The sequence below is a fragment of the Chenopodium quinoa genome, unplaced genomic scaffold, assembly GCF_001683475.1.
Source record: "Chenopodium quinoa cultivar QQ74 unplaced genomic scaffold, ASM168347v1, whole genome shotgun sequence".
NCBI classification, from domain to species: Eukaryota; Viridiplantae; Streptophyta; class Magnoliopsida; order Caryophyllales; family Amaranthaceae; genus Chenopodium; species Chenopodium quinoa.
In genome coordinates this window covers 912,611-937,120 of record NW_018742558.1, presented here as the reverse complement: position 1 = coordinate 937,120, position 24,510 = coordinate 912,611, and the positions used below count along the sequence as shown (strand labels likewise).

Below are 24,510 nucleotides of genomic sequence, written 5' to 3'. Positions count from 1 at the left end.
TTTTAGCATTGGAGATCAAAATCACATTCATGAAATTTTCTTGATGGATGGTATGTATATGATATAACCTAAGAATTTTGAAATCCAAAAATCCTATAAAGTTTTGCAAACTTCAGAAATTCATTTAATGGATTGAAGTAAGCATCAGGGAGTTGGAATATTCGTTTCGATTAGACAATCAAAACAGTTTGATTTCCTCACAGAACGAAAAGGAATCTTGTAGAGACAAGAAGTTTAGTGGGATCAATTGGTCTTCTTGGTCATGTATGTAGATGACATACAATTCATATGAAATTACATATCAATGCTTGAATCAGTCAAGCAGTGGTTAAGGAGTTGTTTCTATATGAGAGACTTAGGAGATGTTGAGTACATATTGGGAATCAAGATCCACGAACTGAATCTTAAAGAATGATTGGAATGAATCGAGAGACTTATGTTAATAAGGATCTTGACAAGTTAATGAAGCAAGACTCTAAGAGGGGATGTCTTCCTATGTTTCATGGTAGTACGCTCAATAAAACTCGATGCCTTCAAAAGCTAATAGAGTTAAGTTGTATGGATAGTGTACCTCATGCTTTTGCAAAAGGGTCCATTATATGTGCCATGATATGTACAAAGCAAGATGTTACATATGACTTGTGCATATGTAGCAGGTTTCAAGCAAATTCTGAATAAGCATACTGAAAGTTGCCAAGAGAAAATCCTTGAGTACTTGAGAAGGACTAAAGGAATGTTTCTAGTTTATGATGGTAAGAGTAAACAAGTTTTCAAAAGGTTATACGGTTGCAAGTTTTCCAAAAAGGTAAGATGATTCTTGATGTTGATCTAGATGCATATTTATGTCTGGATGGTGAAGGACAGTAAGATTGAAGAGTCCAAAGCAGAATACTGTCGCATATTCAATGTCAGAATATGTTTATTTAGCTACAGTAAGAGTAGTTAAGGAGGAAGTTTGGATCAAATTGTCTTGTGATTAAAAGGACACCTTTGCCAAAACAAATGAGCCAGGGTCACATCACAAATCCAAACAAATAGATATGAGATATCATCTCAATTATGAGATCAATGACAAGCAGGATGTCGTGATCTGCAAAGTTTTATTATGAGTGAGAGATCACTAAACCCCTTCCATAGACTAAGATATGAAAGTCATATTAAAGTCTTGGATTGAAGCAAGTTATGTAATTTAAGTTGTGTCTGTTTTGAGAAAACATATTACATAAGAAATGCATCAATTTGCAGAATTATGTTTAAAATAGAAATTTCATTTCTCTTATTTAATAATGGTTTTGGAAATTAAATAAAATGTTTTAAATAATGATGAATTGATGGGCTCATCAGGTTGATGACCTGGTGAATGAAACCCCACAGGTGAAAAAATATTATTTAAGTTCCTAGTTCAAAATCATTAAAGTGGACATAAATGATTTCAATAAATGGACTAGCATGTAATTAATATTGATTGGATAGCGCAGTTTCATGGGCTATAGGGGCATAGTGATGCTCGGTCAATCACTTGGATATGCATGAATGATGCATGATCGAACTAATGACCTACTTTGAAGTTCAAGTATAGAGCTTCCGGATATATTAGTGGATTCCTTTGACATGAGTGGAACATTGATTTCATTCAATGGATGTTATGACTGTGGTACACTCAAACGTCTACCCGTAACTGGAGATTATAAAGGGTGTTTCCTGGTTATTTCAAAAGTTGAGTGGGAGCCTTGTTGCCACAAGATTGGATTGAGTCTACCTATTAAATTAGGAAATGTGTCATGTCCACTTGAAGAGGGAGAATTCAGAAAATACGTGGCCGCGTTCAAACGCATTACTCAGTAATCATTTGGTTTTGTAATTCTAACTCAGATTTCAAGAAACAATTTGTAGATTAATATGATCTCGACATGTGATGCAATCATATTATCAAATAGACGCATATTGACTTAAGGAATTTGAACATTGCACACTTGTCTCAGACAAGTGAGAGATTGAAGGATTTATCTTCGTCGTGTGCAATTACTAGATATATAAATGGATCAAATTATGGAGATAATTGAGTTTGGACTTTTGGGTCGTCATTTTATCAAGCTAGAGGTACTAATAATCTTTGGGCTAGTAAAACAGCCCAAATCCCAATTGGACGGATCCTATAAGGTCACACAAAGGGTCTAGATCGGGCACGAGAGGACGAGGCCCATGATGGGCCTAATCCCTATTATGGCCGGCCATATGGAGTAAGGTTGAGGGTTTTGGGATTCATAACCCTAGTCTAATTATAATGTGATTATAAATAGACTAGGTGCCTGGGGTTTGCATGAAACTTGAATTCAGTGATCAGTGTGATCAAACCCGAATTAGCAAACACGAGACTAACCCCTCTCAAACTCTCCTCTCTCTCATGGATCTCTCTCTCCTCCCTCGGTGCTAGTGTGGTGGTTCGTGGTGGTGGTGGACCGTGGTGGTTGTCTTAGTCCATAAAAGGTGGTGATTGCGGTTTTCCTCAATCACGGGACCAATCTAGTATTGGTGGACGGCTCGTTCAAAGCTCGTGGACTAAGTAGAGGAGCAACGCTTGGGGCTCTATTCTCTCCTTGATTTGTCAATTAAATTGCTACGTGGAATTCACGCTTCAAAGGTATGATTATGTGTCTTGTGTGTTATGCATGTGATCTTGGGATTAGGTGCTTGATTGAATATGATTTATGATTTTCCGCTGTATAGTACCTATAAACTCCTACACAAATTACTAAATAATTAGATTTAATTAAGGAAAATTTGTAAATTACCACCCAAATAGGAGACCTATTTTGAAATTACCACCCGTTAATTTTTTTTATTTATTTTAACACCCCTAAAATTAAAAAAAGTATTCTGATTCCCAAATTTTTCAAAAATCCGGTGGATTTTTTGTTTGAGGGCTTCACCTAACGGCTATATTAACTTTTTTGACTGATTTTCCCTCGATTTTTCTATTTAATACAGCTTGCAACTTCAATTCCCATCCTCTTCACCAAATTCCACCAATTTTTTTCAAATTTTGCTACTTGTTGAATTGCAGATATAAGCAATTATTCTACAAAATTTAACAGCTTCAACTCAAATCAACAAAAGCTCCATTCTAACCATGAAGCTCCGTTGTAGACATACAGTTACCACCATTAATACTAACCATGAAGCTCAACAAAAGAAAAAACAAAGGCAAAGTTCACCCTTCTCCTTCTTCTTCCTCCTCCTCTTTTGCAACTATCAATGTCGATGACCCAATTTCTTTACTCAATCATCTCCTTCCAAATGCGATTCTTACTCTAATCTCCATTCTCTCTATTCAAGACCGCAAAGCTCTCGCTTATATGATTACTCATTCCCTCAAATCTTCTACTTTTAACTAATGTTCTTCTTCAAATTTTGCTACTTGGCAATTGCACAATGACATAAGCAATTATTCAACAAAATTTAACAACTTCAACTTAAATCAACACAAATTTTTTAAAAACAAACCACAATTCAATAGCAACAGGAATCCTAACTGTTAAAAATGCCCAATTGAATTGTCTAAAGAACCCTAATTCCCAAATCTACCCATTTACCCTAATTATAGTTGGCAAAGAATCCTAATTTAAGAACAAATGGAATGAGAATTGAGGTTGCAAGGTGTTTTATATAGAAAAATCGGGGGAAAATCGGTCAAAAAGGTCAATATAGCCATTAGGTAGGCCCTCAAACGGAAAATCCACCGGAATTTTGAAAAGGGTGGGAATCAAAATACTTTTTTAATTTAAGGTGTGGTAAAAAAAATATTTAACGGGTGCATTTCAAAACAGTCAAAACAAGTCTCTTACTTGGGTGGTAATTTACAAATTTTCCTTTAATTAATATATGTAAAAAAAAAAAAAAAAAACCATCACTCCCTCCCTCTCCTTCACCCTTTCCCCCTCCCCTTCCTCCTCTCATGGAATCAACCCCCTCCCCCACCAGACCCGCTGTTTGGATCCCCCTACCTCCGGCGACCTCCTCCACTGCCAGACAAATCTCCCTTTCCCCCTAATCACCGCCCAACAACCAACTCCTTCACTACAAGAAAATAACCTTTTCGTAGCGATTATTTTAACCTTTAGTATCGATTGTAATTGCAACAAAAAGCTTTCCCAACGAATGGTCATTCGATACAATATCCCCCGTTGCCTTAGCCTTTAGTAGTGGTTTTCAATATCGCTGGGGTTGGCCTCAATAATCGATACGAAAAACTACATCCAATCGTGGTGAATATTGTAGCGATTACAATCACTATAAATGTTTAACTCATTTTCTTCAAAAAAAAACTTGTGTATGATCTTTACAAGATTCGAACATGCAACCTCAAACTATTATATTAAATGTTTCACCAATAAGCTATGACATATTTTATGTACTCTTTGTCAAACAATATTTATATATCTAGTGTTGAAAAGGATTTTCGTATCGATTTTTAGGATTTAGTGGCGATTGTAAATGATACGATTTCTCAAAATTATATAAATGTGTAAAAATAGTGTGGATATGTATTATTATGTTTTCTGTATCGATTTTATATGGGAAAATCATGGCGATTGTAAAAATGATACAACATCCTTAGTTATTTCACAAACATACTTGCATATTGTAGCGAATGTACAATCGCTACGAAATAATCGCTACGAAAAGTGATTTTTCTTGTAGTGCTTGATTTTGAAAAACCCTAGAAAATTGATCTGGGGTTTTTAATTTTGTGCATCTTGCTTGAAATTGATGCTTGTTTTGGCTTTAATTATGTATGTATGTGATGCTAGGGTGATTTAGAAGCAAATTTCAATTGATTTGGACTTGATTTGAGCATATTTGAGTAATATAAGATCCAAAAATTCGAAGGGAGGTAGTGGTCGCCAACGGGGATAAGGGGGATAAAGTGGGGGGGGGGGGGGTTCTGGACGACGGGTCTGGTGGGTGAGGGTGTTGCTTCCAAGGGAGGAAGAAGGGGAAGGGGTGGTTGGGTGGTGATTTTTTTATGTATAAATTAAATCTAATTATTCAGTTTTTGGGTGGGTTTGAGGTTAATTAGAAGAAATAGGAGGAAATTAGAGTATAATTAAGGAAATAGGTTTTCTCTTGCAAAAGAAATGAATGTGGTGTTTTTTTTAACCCAAAAAGCTTTTTTTTTTTTGTTTTTTTTTTTGTTTTTTTTTTTTTTTGCAAAATGGTGCTTTTAAAAGGTTTTTTTTTTAACAAATTTTCCTTTTATTTAATGTGTTCATATATATTTATAAAACGTTTATTTTATTAGGTATGGTCTAGCTATATAATGATTGTATCATAAAAATTCATTTTTTAATATACTAAATGTTCATATTTTCTTTGACGTGTTCAATTTTTACTACTAGATATTAATTTTTTTTATGTGTTTATTATTTATTATTAAATTTCCATATTTTTTACATGTTCATAATTTTTTTTACTAAATGTTCACTTTAAGGCCCTGGTCTAACAATTCTATAATTATATGATAATATAATCATATTCCATTTTAATATACTAAATGGTCATTTCTTACATGTTCACTTTTTAGTACTAAACGACTAAATGTCCTTTTTAAAAATTTTATTTATTACGTATTAATGTTCGTTTTTTTTATATAAGTGTCAAATTTTGTACTAAATTTTTGGGGTTGGTGATTCGGGCCTTATTTTGCAATTTTTGTGGGTCTGATTACTCAAAAAAGAAAAATTTGGGCTTGATTATCCAAAAAAAAAAAAGCATACTGATGTGATATAGCAAAACATGAAATAACAAGTTTTAACTTCTAATGAAGTAATGATAGTGATTAAGTCTTCCTATAAGTTGGCCAAACCAATCAACAGTTCAACAAAAAAAAAATTATTGTTCATCAACATAAACAAACCAATCAGCAATTCAACATAGCAAGCTATGCATCAAAACAATAAGTAGTAGGGAGCAGCTTAGCAAAACAGTAGCCGACAAGGGGTCAGAGGATATGGAGAGTGGCCAAGGGTGGTCGCCGAGGGTGAATGTGAGAGAAGAGTAGCCGATGCCCGATGGTGGACGGTGGAGTAAGAGTGGAGTAGTGGAGTGAATCGGTAAGAGAGGCTTTATGTATGTAGGGTAGAAATCAGAATTAAGTTAGGCTATAATTTGGATATGGGCCATAATTCGATTAGGATTTTAGTTTTTTGGTTTTTCAAATCTTGAAACCAAAATCAAAACGCAATTTTTTTTCTTCTAACCATATAAGAAAAATAACCGCATCGTATTTCTAATTCGATTCGGTTTAAACCACATTAGTTTCATCTCTAACACTTATTGCAATGCTAGTCCAAAACTCGCAATGTTGGATTTGGCCTAGTGGACTTTTTTGAGTGTTTTTGGACAACGAAAAAAAAGGCTTAGAATTGCATGTCCAATTAGTCTTAGCTGCACTCTAGTGCCCACTGCCTATAAAATTAACGTGTAGTAAAAAATTATGAACACTTAAAAAAAACTTAACATTTAGTAATAAAAAACAAACACATTAAAAAAAAAATTGAACATTCAGTATTTAAAAAGTGAACATGTTAAAAAAATGATAATTCAATATTAAAAATAAACATGATAATCATAAAATTGATGGGCCATTACCTTAAAAATGAACATTTAGTGTAAAAATTATTATAAACACGTAAAAAAAATAATAATAAAAAGAACATTTGTTAATAAAAAATGAACATGTCAAAAATAATTATGAACATTAGCATATTAAAAATGAACATTTATCATACAATAATAGAATAGCTAGACCACACCAAATAAAATGAACATTTCATAATAATATATGAATATATTTAAAAAAATGAACATTTAGTATAAAAAAAACGAACACATGAAAAAATTATGAACATTTAGTATATTAAAAATGAACATGATTTTCTTATATTCATATGAATTCAAATTCATTGTATATAATTATTAACGGAAAATAAAGATAGAATGTCATTAAAACATGTTCAGTTTTTATGTACTAAATGTTCATTTTTAGTGTACTAAATGTTCATTTTGTACTAAATGTTCAATTTTAAAGTACACCGTGTTCATTTTTTTTCTTCCAAAAATTATGCACAAATATTAGCAACTCAACCAAAAAACCGAAATTCATTATAACAAACATATTAAAGATGCAACAATTCAATAATTCATCACAAAAACTCATTAATTAAATTAATATTCATAAAATATTCAAAAATTCAGTACTAGATTCATTAAAAAGTCAATTAAAATTTATCAAATTGTGAAATTCACTAATTATAAAATCAGAAAAATCAATTACAATTTTAAAACTAATTAAAAATCAACAATACAAAAACTAACCTGCATTGATGATCTCTTTTGAATAACAACCAAATCCATAATATTGTAGAAAACTAAGGAAAAAGAAAATGGTGACGATCTCGACGAAGATTATGGAGAATGCTACATTGGTGAGGAATTGGAGAATATTCAAAATAGGAGGATAAAGAAGTTTACAAATTGAAGGAAAGTGAGATAAGAAAAAAAAATTACTTATAAGGAAAGAAAAAAGAAAGAGGAGAGAGAAAATTTAGAATGGAGAAGAAAATTAATGGAGGTAAGGAAGAAGAAAGATAAAGAGGTAAATATAAAGAAGGGAGAAGAAAACATAGAGAATATTAATGGAGGTAAGGAAGAAGAAGAGAGAGAGGGGCAAATATAAAGAAAGGAGAAAAAAAGTATGTTCGTTTTTGAAGTACTATATGTACATGTATAGGGTTGTTGCAGCTAGCTTAGCTACATAAGTGTGTAGCTAAGAATTTATGTTGCATGTCCAAAGTCAACTTCAAAAGCAATAGGTCTAAGCTGCACCCGTGTACCTATTTTAGATGCAACATCAGCCCACAAGCCCAATTTCAAATGCGCCCCATTAAAAAAACATAACCCTAAACCATAATGAGTCCACCCAAAAACTGAACATATTTTTTTAAATACAGCTCACTTAACCATCACTTTCAACAACTATTATTTTTTAAATATAAATTTTTTTAAAAAAACGTCACTCTTAAATTTAAATTTCTGAAATTTATTACTCCTCTCTTTGATTTTCTCTCTCTAACAATCAAACACGATTCACTCTCTCTCTTCAAAAACAACCATGAAAATTTGAGATGAGATGAAAAATCAAACGGATTCCCCCCCCCCCCCAAAAAAAAGGCAATTTTATGTAAACTTAATTTTGTTTGAATTTATATGATTATCACTTAATTTTGTTTGAATATTGTTTGATACTCTATTGTTCGAATTTTTTATTGAAAAATAGTGAAATCAAACGGATACCTTATGTTCACATTCTGAAATCCATATGTTCATAATTTGAATTCTTATATTCATATTTTGAATATTTAGGTTCACTTTCTGAAATGTATATGTTCATATTTTTTTTATACATATACTTACTTTCTTAAATGCTTAGGCTCATATTTTGAATCCTTTTGTAAACTTTCTGAAATGCTTAGTAAACTTACGGAAATTCATTTATTCACTTTCTAAATCCATATGTTCATATTTATTTTTATGTATATGTTTACCTTCTGAAATGCTTAATTATGTTCATACGCACTCAAAAATGAACCAATGCGTTTATTCATACTTTTTTTAATACTTATAATGCGTAAGTTTCATAATCAATTTTTAATTTTGTTATGTTCATAATTAAACGCCGTAAATTTAATTCATATGAATACATGTTCACAAACCTAATCAAATTGATCAAAATTTATTACAAAATCACCACAAAAAAAAAAAAAAAAACGAAATTCATACATAGATCAAATTGATATAAATTAAACTAAATACAATTACGATTGAATATACCTTAAAAAAACCTAATTACAATCAACAAAACAAAAACACTAGCATGGAATTAAAAACTAATTCCATAATAAGCAAAAAAAATCAATCGAAAAAGTGAAACAAAAGAGAAAAATAAAGAAAATAGTGGAGAGAGAAAATGAAGAACGAAAGAGGAAACAGAGGTGAATAAAATTTTGATGAAAATTATGGTCGAAATTTTGATGAAAAATTTGATTAAAATTATTATAGGAAAGAAAAGTGAAGAGAAAAGTAGTACAATCAACTTGTGTTCATCACCTATTACAAATTGACAAATACCCAAAATTGTATATCAATCACAAATTTAGAAAATATAACCAATTAAACTAAATTACAAATCAATAACATAAACTAACTTATATCAACAATCTCTTTAAGATTCCAATTAAATCCATCACGAATCAACAAAAATATAAAAAATGGAGGAGAGAGAAAATTTTAATAGAAGAAGATAATGTCAAACACAGTGGATAGAGAAAATTTCAACCATAATTAAGAATTAAGTAAAGAATTTGGAAAAAGAGAAAAAAATTTATGTGAAAATTAAGAAATAAGGAAAGAAATAAAATAGGAAGAAGATTGAAGGAAGGAGATGAAGTATTATACACCAATACTCCAGTAATACACAATATATGTGTATTTGGTGTATAAAATAGGGTATTTGATAAATGATGCAGCCGCCTTAAAAGCCCAAGGATGCACTTAAGAATATGCCCTTCAGAAGAAAAATATTTTGCAGTCCAAGTCAGACCCTACTTGATGAGTTCGTGCTGAAAACTAAAGGCCAAAGCTCGTTAAAAAATGTTGTAATATCTCTCTCGCCCTCCCTCCCCTTCCCTCTCTCTTTGCCTCTGACCCTCTGTTGAAACTAGGGGTGTTAAAAAATACCCGATCCGTTTGACCCGACTCGCTGACCCGCAAAGTACTCGACGGGTAATTTTGATTATTTTTTTTCCAATTTTGCATACCCAACCCGCTAAAATATCAGATTTGCGGGTCGGGTAATGGGCCGGACATTGAGTGTTGCGGGTACCCGTTAAATACCCGGAATTTTTTTTTATATTTTTTTAAAATTTCTTGGCTGGAACTCAAATTAGGGCTGGTTACTTTCATCTACTCTTCTTTCTCCTTCTCACTCTCAATTTCCAAACATACACTCTCAACTCTCAGAGTCTCAGGCGAACGTCCTTCCTCTCCGTCAGCCGCGTAAGGTTGGTATTGTTTTCGAATTTTTTTGGTTAATTTCTTTGCTTATGTTTGATTATACTCAAGTTGTTTTGTATTACATTTTTATGGTTTTTGTCGGATTTTTTGGGGTTAATTTCGCTATGTACAATTGAGGAATACTCAAGTTTTTTTCAATTACATTTCTTAGGGTTTATTTTTTTGAATTTTGTTTGGTTAATTTGCTGATTATGTGTGATTATAGTCATTTTACTGAAGTAATTTTCAATTACATTTTTTGGGGTTAATTTCCTGATTATGTATGATTATACGGTTATACTTATACCTAAGTTATTTCCAAATACATTTTTTTGGTTAATTTCCTGATTATGTATGATTATACGGTTATACTTATTGTTATTTCCTAATACATTTTTTGGTTAATTTCGCTGCTTATGTTTGATTATACTCAAGTCATTGAAGCTTTGCTTGTTAATTCTTTGATCAGAAAATGTCTTCTGATGACTTGATGGGGGCAAAATCGAATCAGACTAAGGGCTTGCCTGGATTAAAGGTAGTTGTTAGGGGGATAATGATTGGGAGGGGATTTGTTAGGGGGAAGTAATTAATTTGATCTATTTATGAATTTTGTTAGGGGGATTAATCTGATGTGTTTGGTATTATATGGAGCACTCACAAGCTGCTAGTCCTGTATAATTTTTTTTTCTCCTTAAAAATCATTTAAATTTGATTTATAAATCATAAAATTAAAATCTGATTTACAATCATGAACTGTGTCACAATCAAATCACATTTTTACATTTTTTCCAACAAAATCACTTAAAAAAATCTCACAGAAAATCAAAAACGAATTACAGAGTAATAAAAAAAAAAGCATTAGACGAAAAGAAAAAAAAAATCTCACAGTAAAATCTTGTCCAAAGAAAAAAGCATAAAAAGAAAAGTAATTCAAAATTAAATTCAGTCCGTCATCGAAATTAATGAGTAAATTTTTTTTGAAGAAATCAAGTTAAAAATTTAATTATTTTTTTTTGGAAATAAACTGATTGTTGAAAATCAAGTCAATTATTATTATTTTTTTTTTATAATTGAAAATCAAGATATTTGAGGTAAACTGATGATAAATGAAAATTAAAATTAATAAATTATTGAATTAAAAAAAAAGAAACATTTTACATTCCAGATCTGAAATACTTTATGGGTCTGGCAGGAGAGAGAAACAGTTTCTGGAACAGGTTGCAAAAAGAGGGAAACAAAGAAAATGGTTTTACCCTGGGTAAATGTTACTCTAGGGGGGTGCTGGGTAGTATATTACCCCCATTTGAGGGGGAGTTTTTACCGGGCTAAAAGATTACACTCAATACAGGCCAAGGTTACAAGCCCATAACTATTACCCCTTTAAATTTTACCCTCCCGGGGCGTTTGGATTGTGGGAATGGGGATTGAAAGGTGGGAATGGGATTGGGAATTAATTGATGGGAATACATGAAAATATGCCAATACCTTGTTTGGATGGTGGGTGGGAATATATAGGGAATAAATAATAATTTTACCAAAATACCCTTACTAAGACTATTATTTCATTCTTTTCATTAATGGCAAAAATGTCATTTTCCCCTATTTCCATTCCCATCCATTTATTACCTACCCTCCCTAGGTAATAAAATGGTGGGAAATCACCCCTAAATAATCCCATTCCCAAACCCTTTTTTATTCCCACCAAACAAACAAGGTTTCCATTCCCCTCAATCCAGGCAGGGCCTAATGGAGATGACGAATCTGATGATTGTGAGATCTTGGAGGAGGCTTCATCAATGCCTAAGAAAAACAGGAAGGTTGGGAAGGAACAAAAACAGAAAATGTTGGAGGTAAACGAAAAAAATCTTCTAATGTTTGGGAACATTTTCATGAGATTCCTATTGATGAAAATCATGCTAAATGTGCTTATTGTGGGCGAAAAATTACCTGTACTACTAGAAATGGTACTAATGCTATGTCATGTCACAGTAATAGGTGTAAAAAGTCTCCCGGTTATGTTGATAGAAAACAAACACTTTTAGATTTTGAGTCTAGAACTAAGGTTAATACTGATGGGAGTGTTGAGACATTTAATGTTCCTAAATTGTGGAGATTTAATCATGATGAGGTTAGGAAAGCACTTGCTAAAATGTTGATTGTAGATGAGTTGCCATTTGCTTTTGTTGAACGTGAAGGTTTTCGTCAATTTTGCAAAGTTGCTTATCCTGATTTTGTTCCTCCCTCACGTGCTACTATTACGAGGGATTGTTATGGTCTTTTTATAGAACAAAGGATAAAGTTAAAAGACTTTTTTCAAGAAATTGTCTTCTAGAGTTTGTCTTACTACGGATACATGGACTTCTGCTCAAAATTTGTCATATACGTGTTGTACCGCTCATCTGTTGAAAAGTGTTTGTTAGAATGGAATTTGAAGATGGTTTTGACTTGACAATGCTAGCTCAAATGATTTAGTTATAAAGTACTTGAAAATAATCTTTAACCTTTGGGATGGGTGTGTGTTGAATTGTGAGTGTTTGCATATGAGATGTGCTACACACATCTTGAATTTGTGGCTTTGAGATATTGTTTGGACTTTGTAATTTATTTGGTTGTTTTGTTGTTTTAATTTGATGTAGGCTCTTTAAACTCTCTAGCTTTGGCTAGTGCATTCTGGACACTTTGAACTTTGGTTTGCATTTTGTACTTTGAATCATAATTTGTTTGAGTTATGAGAATATTTGTACTTAAACAGGTGTACAGATTACAGATATAGCCCCATATAGGGAAGCATTGCAGGGATTTGCAGCAGCCAACAGGTTATTTTTTTTGGTGGAAGCAGGTTTTTAATGTGATTTTGCTAGTTTGTTGGTGGAAGCAGGTTCATCAGCTTTTTTGAGAATAAAATCAGTTTTTTTTTTTTTTTTTTAAATTTTTTTTTAATGAAATCAGCAGGTTCTTTTAATAGATAAAAACATCACTTTTTGTTTTTAATGAAAAAGTTAGTTTTTTTAATAAAATCAGTAGGTTTAAGTCCATATTATTAAAGGTTTCTTTTTTTTAAAAAAAAAATACAAACATATATATTAAAATTTAGGGTACCCGAGGAAGCTACCCGGTAAAAACGGGTACCCGATTAGCGGGTCGGGTAATGGGCCGTTTGAATAACTATCTGCACTTCCGGGTACCCGGTTATGAGCACCCCTAGTTGAAACAACTTTCTTTCTTTCTCACGCTCCTCTCTTTATTAATTGATGTTTTTGTTGGTGGGTATTATTTAGGGTTAGTATGGATTACAGTAGAAGGCGGGATTTTTTGTTTTGTGGCTCTTGTGGGACATTGTTGTCATTGGATTCAACTAGGTTTGCTCGCTGCCCTTTATGCCGTACAAGGAAAAGCCTTAAAGGTACCTTCTTCTTATTATTATCTTCTCAATAATCTTGCTGTATAGTCAATTACAATTTCCTGTTACCGAGTCGAGCTTTGTCTAGGCACAATATAATTCATTTGGATTGTTTTTGAACGAGATTGTTGAATGTCATTGAATGTACTTGGAACCAAAGATGGAATAGTTTGCAATTGATCAAAGATGAACCTTGGAATTTGTTATATACAGCCGTGCATACCGTAATATTTGTGGGTATACGGTACACTCGAATGTATACAACAATCTCTCATATATGAATTTAGGGCCTGTTCTCATACGTTTATTTTCAGCTCAGTTCAGTTCAGCTCTTAATTTCCTTCTCTTATAAAATATTAATTTCAGTTTAGTTCAGTTCAATTCAATTCAGCTAAGTTCAGTCAATGAGAACAGGCCCTTAGTATAATTAGCAAATGTTAGTGCAATATTTGGTCTGAATCCCTAACTAGTCTCGAATTGCTCGAATTATATCGTTATTGGTGTGTAGTGGACATGGAACTATGGAAGTTAAAACATGGAAGTTTTTATTTGATATGAAGGATGGTTTCCTATTAGAGATAGAATGCAATTAGATTTTAATTGTTTGACATTTGCAACTATTTTGCGCACATTCTATTCCATTTTCTGTGTTCTTCTTAATTGATGCAATATATTCATATAATTCATAAGCATTTGAAATTTGTTGTTGATATGACAATTTCTATGAATTCTAGAAAAATTTAAATGAACTTTCAAAAAAGTATGTATTTCTATTAACAATTTCTGAAAAGCTCTTCCCTTCTACTCTTTATACCTGAAGAATTTTCTGATTTTAGTGCTAAAATTTTCCAGATTGCATGATATAAGTACTACTGCTTTGATTATGTTTATGAAGTTAGGAACTATGTCATCACTGGATGCTGTTACTTTAATTATAGCCTTCTACATTTTATGATGAATTTTCTTGCTCATGTTTGATCTTCTAACAATGTGGCATTTATGATGTGTTCTGATATTTTCAGAGGTTGAAGGAAAGGGAACATGTTATACCGTTTCAGGAGAGGTATGATTTGTCAAGGACTGATTTTTCGCACACAATTATATGTAATTTTGTGACTCAATTTAGAGGAAAGCTTGTATACTTGTTCGATTAATTCGGGAAACTAGCAGATTACAAAAGATAGTCAATGGCTTGAGGCCATAAGTCTCATGGGTAGCTTGAGGCTACTACTCTCAAAGTGTTTCCTCACTATTTTCTGGATGGTTGCTACTTTCTTACAAGCTAGTTTAAATACTCAAGCTCTTCTCTCAATTACAAGCCCTAATATTAATTAAGATTGTCATCTAGTAAAAAGCAAAATAGACATAACACAAAGGTGTCCCTCTTCCATGGCTAGAACTCCTTGTCTTCTTTCCCGATTCGGCTTGCCACCCAAATGCTCTGTTCTTCATGTCCCCTTTCCTGTTTCAGCTTTGTTGTTGACTTTGTTTGCTCCCCTTTCGTTATCGTTGGAATTGAAGTGAAGTCCACTCAGCTTGGGCCTCCTTTGATAGACCCGAATTGGTGTTTGGGCCATCCAAGCTGATTGGACTGATTGCACATGTGGGTCTTTAACAATACCCGCCGCCTCAAGATTCACCTTGTCCTCAAGGTGGAAGTCGGGAAACCTCTGTGCAATCAACGCAGCCTCCTCCCAAGTCGCTTCAAAATCCGGCAGCCCTGCCCATTGGACCAGCACCTCGACACTGTCTCTGGTTCTCCGAACTTCCAATATACCCTCTGGTTCCATTATTAATTCCAAATTCGTAGTCAGCTGACTTGGCATCGTGGGATTGACTGGCGCAGACCCGACAACCCGTTTGAGCTGCGATATGTGAAACACCGGGTGTATTCGGCATTCCGGGGGTAGCTCTAGCTTGTAAGCCACCCTCCCCACTCTTTGGATGATTTTGTACGGCCCATAGAACCTTGCCCCGAGCTTCTCATATGGCCGTCTAGCCAATGAACGCTGACGGTACGGCTGTTTGAGGAAAACCTCATCCCCAATTTCAAACTGATCATCCCTCCGCTTCCGATCCGCGTATTCTTTCATGGTTTGCTGGGCCTTAATTAAATTCACCTTAAGCTCATCCAACATCACATCTCGCTCTTGCAGCCACTCTAATTTATCCACCGGAGTTTGGCCACTTCCAATTCGCCACAACTTCGGGGGATCGCGGCCGTAGACCACCTTAAAGGGTGTGAGTTTGGTCGAAGTATGCGGTGAGGTGTTATACGCGTACTCCGCCCAAGGCAGCCACCCCGCCCAAGATTTTGGTCGATCGGCGATGAAGCACCGTAAGTAGGTCTCTAGCCCTTTGTTTACAATCTCCGTTTGACCGTCGGATTGAGGGTGATATGAAGTACTTCTTTTGAGATGGGTGCCTTGCAAACGAAAGAGTTCTTTCCAGAAATTACTCATAAACACCTTGTCGCGGTCGGAAACGATGGTAGATGGGAAACCATGGAGCTTCACTATATCTCGAACAAAATAATCCTTGAGAGCGTTGAACGGATGTTTGAGCCCGATGAAGTGGCTATATTTCGACAGCCGATCCACAACCACCATCACCGCATCTATCCCCTTCGAAACCGGCAGCCCCTCCACAAAGTCCATCGATATATCCTCCCAAATCGCCGTCGGGATCGGAAGGGGTTGCAGCAACCCAAGCGGACTCCTTTGCTCTGCCTTGTTGCGTTGACAAACCATACACCTCCGAACATAATCGCCGACTTGACGGTGCATTCCCACCCAGAACCAATCGGCGGCGAGTCTAATGTATGTCTTGACTTCGCCGTCGTGTCCACCCGTCGGGGTGTCATGGTACTCTTGAAGGAGAACTGGTATGAATTGAGAGTTCTTGGGTATAACAATCCGCCCCTTATACATTACACGTGCCCCATCTAAGTGAAACCCAACTAATCCTTCTCTTCCTTCTTCTAGGCCCACTTTCAACTGGCCAACCATTTATCCTCAAGAAGCTCCTTTTCCAAATCAGCCCAATCTACCCTTTGTGAATGAATTAAAGCCCCAAATTGGACCTTGGCTTGATCCATTCGGGAAAGTGCATCTGCCACCCGATTTGATGCTCCGGGACGGTATTGAATCTCGAAGTCGAATCCCACCAATTTCCGCATCCATTTTTGATACTCTCCACCCACTTCCCTTTGTTAAGTGATAAACCGTAGGCTTTGTTGATCCAGTTCGTACCACAAAATGTCGGCCCAATAAGTAATGTTTCCACCTCACAATAACCAAACATATGGCTATCAACTCTTTCTCATAAATTGATTTCTCACGAGCTCTTGCACCTAGCAATTTGCTATAGAAAGCAATCGGCCTACCACCTTGCATCATTACCGCCCCAACTCCAAACCTGGAAGCATCGGTTTCTACCACAAATTCCTTCCCAAAGTCCGGCATGGCTAGTACGGGTGCTGAAGTCATTGCCTTCTTAAGAGTTTCAAAGGCTAAGGTGGCCTCTTCCGACCACTCAAAACAATCCTACTTCAATTGTGAGGTGGGTGGGGCCGCAATTTGAGCATATCTCGCTACAAACTTCCTATAATACCCGGTCAACCCGAGAAATCCCCTTAACTCCCTTAGGTTCTTCGGCACTTCCCACCTAAGGATCGCGTCAACCTTCTCTTGGTCCATTGCTACTCCCCCTCTTGAGATCACATGGCCCAAGTAGGCCACCTCCAACTTCCCAAACTCACACTTTTTGAGGTTGGCGTAGAGCTCATGCTCGGCCAACGTCCTCAAAACTATCTCAACATGCCTCCTATGCTCCTCCTCACTCCTACTATAGATGAGTATATCATCAAAGAAGACTAGGACAAACTTCCTCAAATGTGGCCTAAATACATCGTTCATCAACGATTGAAAAGTGGCGGGAGCGTTTGTTAACCCAAAAGGCATCACTAAAAATTCGTAGTGACCCTCATGAGTTCTAAACGCGGTTTTATGAACATCGTTGGGCTTAACTCGAATTTGATGGTATCCCGATTTTAAATCGAGCTTCGAAAAAACCATGGCACCATGGAGCTCATCTAGCAACTCATCTATCACCGGAATCGCGTATTTGTCCGGCACCGTTTCCTTGTTTAAGGCCCGGTAGCCGACGCAAAAGCGCCAAGAACCGTCCTTCTTCTTCACTAGTAGCACCGGGCTACTAAATGGGCTCGTAGAGGGCCGAATTATCCCAGCCTCTAGCATCTCCTTAATAAGCCTTTCTAAGGAGAGGATACCTATAAGGCCTTACACTTATAGGGTTGCTGTTCTTCTTGAGAATAATTCCATGTTCGTGCCCACGGTTAGGGGGAAGCCCATTTGACATATGGAACACGGGCCCAAACTCATCCAGTAAGCTCTTCAAATAGTCAGGGAGGTCTTCTTCCACCAATTCACTCCTTCCTGCTTCCACCATCTCACTCATCTCAGCTTCAATTCGATTCACTTCAACCAACAACCCACCTCGACTCTTACACAAGGTTCTGAGCATCGCCTTCAACGACACCTTGCTGCTCTCCAATGATGGGTCCCCCACTAACGTCACCGGAGCTACGGCGACGGTGAAACACATAATATGCGTCTTCCAATTCGTAGTCACCGCATCGAGCTTCTCTAGCCACTGAACGCCAAGAATGACGTCCGCGTTTCCTAACCCCAAAGGCAAAAAATCCTCGACAATGGTTACGCCACCAGTGAGCTTCAGTTTCACTCCCCGGCAGACCCCCTTGCCTTTGACCGTCTCCCCATTACCCAGGGAAACGTCAAACTCCCCTCCCTCATCAAGCGGCATTCCACCTTCTTCGATGACCCTATGAGAGATGAAATTGTGGGTGGCACCGAGATCCACCATCACTACCACAGACGCGCCGTGTACCACCCCCCTTAATTTCATCGTTTTGGGATTAGAAATACCCACCACCAAACACAAAGTGACTCCTACCGCCACCTCCTCTTCCTCGTGCTCGGTGTCTTCCTCCTCCCCCAACTCTGTCGGTTCTCCGGCCACCATAAGGACGCTCAGCTCCTTCCGCTTGCAACAGTGGCCGACGCCCCACCTCTCATCACAACGGAAACAGAGGCCCTTGGCCCTCCGTTCTTGGTACTCTGTTTTTGTGAGCCTTCGTGTTTTTAGAGTTTTGGCAGGAAGTGGGCCGGCCCACACTAACTTGAGACTCTGCTGGTTTGGGCCAAATTTTGGTTAGGCCCAATTTACTGGCAAGCCATATGTCTGAATGAGCCCACCCCCCTTACTTCCTGAACCACTCGGATTTGGAGCCCCCAAACCCGACCCAGATCTCCACGACCCGATTACCTTCTTCCCCCACTAATCCAGTTCCTCTCCTCGATCCGACCCGCCAGTTCCATGGCATGCTCCAAGGTCGCCGGATCCAAGAGTCGGAGCTCCGCCCGGATATCCTCCTTGAGGCCGTTTATAAATTGCCCTTTCATCAAACTTTCGGGAACGTCATCCAAGGGAAAAGCCAATTCAATGAATTTCCGCCTATAATCCTCCACCGTCGACATCTGCCCCACCGCCAACCACTGCTCATGTAGCGTGCCGGCGTGGGTGGATCGAAATTCCTTCAACAGCCTACACCTCAGGTCCGGCCAGTGAGCGAACGGTCGTCGGCGTTGCTCCCAATGGTACCATTGGAGCGCCGACCCGTCCATAGCCACCACCGAAGCGGTCACCCGTTCTTCCTCCGCCACCTGGTAATAGTCGAAATACATCTTGGCCCGCATCACCCAGTTGTCGGGGACCTTTCCTTCGAAGACCGGCATTTCCATCTTTTTATGTCTCCATTTCACACCGTTGCCACCCCCTTCATCCTGCCACCCCCGGGGGTCTTGCCTCCTCCACTCCCGCATCCCTAAGCCCCCAGCTGGTGTTCACATCATTCTCGCCGTGGTTGTGGCTATTCTCGACGTGCACCACCTCTATGGGTTTGTTGGTTTGAGGTGGGTTAGTTTTGGGCTGTGTCGCGGCGGCCAAGGCGACGCTTATCTCCTCGCGTAGCTTCTCGTGCTCCTTCGCTACTATAGTTGCCCGCAAGTCCTGGTCATTACGGTATCGGTCAAAACGACCTTCAATTCTCAGCTGGTTTTTTTCCTGTCTCTTCTGCTCCGCCTCTAAGAGGGTCGCAAAATTCTCGGTGATGGCCTTTTGAGTTTCAGCCATGGCCTTGCCTACGGCCTCTGCTACGGCGCGCCCAATGGACACATCATGATCAGTGAGCTTATCTTCAATTGACTGCAGCCGTGACTCAACTACTTCCAGCCTTTCGTCTGCCGCATCGGCGCGCTGGCTTAGTGACGGCCCCCCCGCCATGACCGTGCCTGCTCTGATACCAAGTTGTCAAGGACTGATTTTTCGCACACAATTATATGTAATTTTGTGACTCAATTTAGAGGAAGGCTTGTATACTTGTTCGATTAATTCGGGAAACTAGCAGATTACAAAAGATAGTCAATGGCTTGAGGCCATAAGTCTCATGGGTAGCTTGAGGCTACTACTCTCAAAGTGTTTCCTCACTATTTTCTGGATGGTTGCTACTTTCTTACAAGCTAGTTTAAATACTCAAGCTCTTCTCTCAATTACAAGCCCTAATATTAATTAAGATTGTCATCTAGTAAAAAGCAAAATAGACATAACACAAAAGTGTCCCTCTTCCATGGCTAGAACTCCTTGTCTTCTTTCCCGATTCGGCTTGCCACCCAAATGCTCTGTTCTTCATGTCCCCTTTCCTGTTTCAGCTTTGTTGTTGACTTTGTTTGCTCCCCTTTCGTTACCGTTGGAATTGAAGTGAAGTCCACTCAGCTTGGGCCTCCTTTGATAGACCCGAATTGGTGTTTGGGCCATCCTAGCTGACTGGACTGATTGCACATGTGGGTCTATAACATGATTATTCTCCTCACTCTTTATTCTTATTTCATGAGGCTTATTTTATACCTAATGCTTAAAACTTATCATTAACCGCTAGAAATACACGGTCAATGAACTTTATGCATTCTTGTCACTATCAGTCTTGTTTGGCATTTCAATATTACTTGACAGTAAAATTTCAGCTGATTGTATGAATTTCAAAGACTGTTTTCTTCAAAAATCATTGTAGTGAATAGAAAAATGAAATCTCAAAAGAAAAAAAATTAAAAAGAAGCAAGAAGCATCCAAATCTCAATTAATGCCTCCACCTAAGTAGTTCTGCAAGACAACACAGATACTTTCTCCATTTTGGCTTACTCAAGGTTCTTAACAGAGTTAAAACCAACCTGAGGTTTGTGATGATAGCACCAAGTGTATATATCTAAATACTCTCATGTAGTTCACATAACAAACAAAGCCTTTCCAAGAAAGAAAGTCCCTAGATGACTACGTAAATATTTAAAATTGGTGGTTAGGAGCTGTGAATATTTCTTCTGCTTGAAATGTTTCATGGTCATGAAGTAAGATGGTGGGTACTATATACACCCCTTATTGAGTGTTGGGTACACATGTGTGACAGTTGGGAGATGGCAGGAGCTAGGTGCATTCTATGTGTACCTTTTATTCAATTGTTTATTTGTGAGCTATGTAAGTAATGTGTCATCAGCTTTAATATATGTTGATAATCTATTTCTGACTCAAAACATAATTTATGAAAAATTGAATTGGTTCTGATGATCTATTAGTTATCCATAGAGAATAAATAGACAATTGTTATTGGCAGACTGGGATATTAGTGCTACCTTTGCAGGACGAAGGTTGATAAGGGGTTGCACGGCAGTACATGTATGCAGTGTTTGAAAAGTACGCCTAGGCTTTGAGGCGCAAGGCAGTAGGGGGTAAGCGCTTATTTTGGCCTAGGCAAGGCGTTTTTAATTAGGCGCACCTGAAGCAAATTTCTGCCAATTTTTTCTACTGTTTAAATGGCACGCCTTAGGTGCACCTAGGCACTGCATAACCCTTATCGCTTCAGCGCTCCTTGAGCTTTTTTATACATTGCATGTATGTGTCTAAATACTCTTATGGAGCTCACAAACAAATCAGGGCATTTTAAAGAATTCTAGTGCATTGTGTGAAATTCCATTCTTCTTACAAACCAACAACAAATGTGTTTATATGGTTAATATGGGTTTAACCCAGGGAGGCATTGGTGTACATTAGTCTCTTATCTTTTGAAGCTGTAGGTCCTCTTGATGACCTCTAGTCCACGTTTTTTTTTACCTGTGATCAAACAATAATTCTTATTATAGGAATTGGACAGTGCTCCTACATTTGAATACCAAACAAGTTCTCTTATGAGGATCTAGCCCATTTAATTGGGACTGTAATATTTACTACTGGTTAATCATTGTATGACGGTTTATTTAGAATGCGATTGATCTTTTATACTCACTTCCAGAATTGTATCTCTACCACCCTTTTCATGCTGCAGTAAAGTAGTATACTAGTGATAGTTAAGGCAATATACAGCTCAGTACTTTGTGGTGCCAGGCATGCAATATAACATAATCTGCCTTGCAAAATAAAAAAGTGTCCTTTTTCCTCAACATTATTACTCAACCTAGGTTTTAGGTTCGTTCTGGCACATTCTATTTGTTTTGTTTATAGAATGTTGTTAACATGTACAATGTGGTGGCGAGACTGAGAGCAATGACTAGTTGTACAGTCTTGAGAACATCGTTTTTCTTCCATAGATTGCTGGGCTGACTGGTGATAGTATTGTAAGTTTGTAACATGTTAGAAACTTGTGTCTCTGATGCAAAAGAATGACATCCTCGGAAGAAATATGTTGTTGCTGCCTAGGTAAAAACTGTGTATGTTTAGGGCCTCTTTAGACCTGGTCAGTAGTCGCTTGAACTGGTATTTTTATCTACTTCAGCATGATTCCCAGTCCAAAATTAAGTTTTTCAAGCTGGTGTCTTTATAACCATAGAAAAAAGGGTTTTAAGTTTGTAAAATCAGAGGGAGCTCTTCATTTCTGCGCTGCTTTCTTCTGGGCAATTCTGTAATATAGTGGATGAGTCTTCCTTTTATATGCTAGAACTTTTGCTGGCTATTAGATGGTGGTAGAAGTTTCTTTGGCATAACCATTGTTTTTCAAGTTTCCCATCATAATTCTGAGTTTAGAGGGTACCTTTTCAAATTAGCTCGAATTGGTAGTTTTCTTGTCTTTGTTGTATCTTTTAGGGTTTGTTGTGTATATGATAGATTTGAAGTTTAGAACACTTGAAATAAAAAGACTACCCTCCCCCCACCCCACCTCCTCTTTTACCTAAAAAAACTAAAGATTAATCCTTTCACATTCACTTTTCTTAGGATCCTTGATTGAAACAAGCTTTCTACAAGGCTATGGAATGTTCAATTGATCAAACTTGTTTACTTGATTTATCGGGTAAATCTTATAGGATATTAGAAGGGCATTACAAATGGAGCCATTCGTGAAGGTCGATGGAGTAATGTCCGGTGACGTGAAAGTGCAAAGACAAGAGGTAAATATGGAGCTAAGTGAGACAGTGATGAAGACCTGTAAATATTTCTGGAATGTGTTCTGATCTGTGTATTTGCATGATTTTCCTTGCAGATTAACCAGCCCTGTGAAAAGTGTGGACACAGCCCTGTTGAGCTAGTTGATTCAAGACAAGTAAGCTCTAAAACATGTTTACTCATGTATTGCTCCTATATAACTTTTATCTTTTGACTCAATTGCCCATCTGAGTGCTGAAATTCACTGTCTACAGACGAGATCAGCAGATGAAGGACAGACTAATTTCTACGAGTGCCCTTCATGTCGACATCGATGGAAGGAGAACTCTTAGCTGTTATATTTTTTCTGTTTTGGTAAGATGGAGTATATTTTGGAAGCTACATTGTTGGTTGTCTTCTTGGAGCCATTATTTGGTAATTTTGCTTGTAAAAGTAACTAGTTAATTGTTAAGAAGGGTGGTTTGTTTTAGTTTTTGTTTTTTTCCCATTGTTATTTGGATTTGTATTTTACCTTGCAATTATATTGTTTGTGTACTTCGTATTCTTGTGGCTAAGTGACCTACTGGCTCATCAGTTTGGCACATGGCTGGAACCTACCGCAGCAAGTTAGGAGCATTGTGAAACATCTAGTTTATGTACTAGTTAAAGTACATTTTCTGATTTTTCCATGTTTTTACTCCGTACTCTTTTGTGTTTTAATACTTCTTTAACCGTAATTCCAAAATAGTATAGCATATATATTTTTTTTTTGACGCAAAATAGTATAGCATATGGTTGCTAAGTAGTAAGTACCAGATTACCAGTTGACTAGGGGCAATAGATAGTTGCACCACATCCTATAAAATGAAACTTTTTGTAAAAAAAAAAAAAAAAAAAAAAAAAAAAAAAGGAAAATCTGTTAAAAAAAAAATTGGAAAATTTGTTAGAAAAAAAATTGGAAAATTTGTTTAAAAAACAAAATCCTTTTCTAAAAAGCAATATTTTGCGGAAAAAAAAACCTTTTAAAAGCTTTTTAGTTAAAATAAACCACCACGTTTATTATTTTTTTGCGAGAGGAAACCTATTTACTTAATTACCCTCTAATTTCAACCTATTTGTTCTAATTAAGTTCTAACCCACCAAGTTACTAAATAATTATATTTAATTTATATATAAAACAAACTTCCATCTCAAACCACCTCATCCCTTCCTCCTCCCTTTGTAGCAACCCCACCCATTGGACTCGCTGCCCAAATCATCCACCTCCGGCGACCTACCTCCATCGCCGGCCAACCCTTTTTCCCCACCGGCGACCACCACCTTTTTTATTTTGAAAAACCCTAGAAAATCAATTTGGGGGTTTTTAATTTTATGCTTTTTGCTTGCAATTGGTGCTTGCTTTGACTTTGATTATGTATGTATGTGATGCTAAGGTGATTTAGAAGCAAATTGCATTTGATTTGGAATTGATTTGAGCATGTTTGAGTAAACTATAG

At 36.8% G+C, this 24,510-nt stretch overlaps 1 protein-coding gene across 3 annotated transcripts; it reads left to right on the top strand.

The window, feature by feature from the left end:
* The first annotated feature begins 9,911 nt into the window (after positions 1-9,911).
* Positions 9,912-23,714, top strand: LOC110720576 (DNA-directed RNA polymerase I subunit RPA12-like). Of its 3 annotated transcripts, XM_021899617.1 has the most exons (8): positions 9,912-10,121; positions 10,583-10,648; positions 12,866-12,929; positions 13,392-13,516; positions 14,536-14,576; positions 22,957-23,040; positions 23,133-23,192; positions 23,290-23,714. In XM_021899617.1, the coding sequence occupies exons 4-8, from the start codon at positions 13,399-13,401 to the stop codon at positions 23,365-23,367; spliced, it is 381 nt and encodes a 126-aa protein (XP_021755309.1). In that variant the 5' UTR covers positions 9,912-10,121; positions 10,583-10,648; positions 12,866-12,929; positions 13,392-13,398; the 3' UTR covers positions 23,368-23,714. The 3 variants fall into 3 exon arrangements, with proteins under 3 accessions (XP_021755309.1, XP_021755308.1, XP_021755310.1); XM_021899616.1 differs by lacking the exon at positions 10,583-10,648; XM_021899618.1 differs by lacking the exons at positions 9,912-10,121; positions 10,583-10,648 and adding an exon at positions 10,675-11,963.
* Positions 23,715-24,510: the final 796 nt, after the last annotated feature.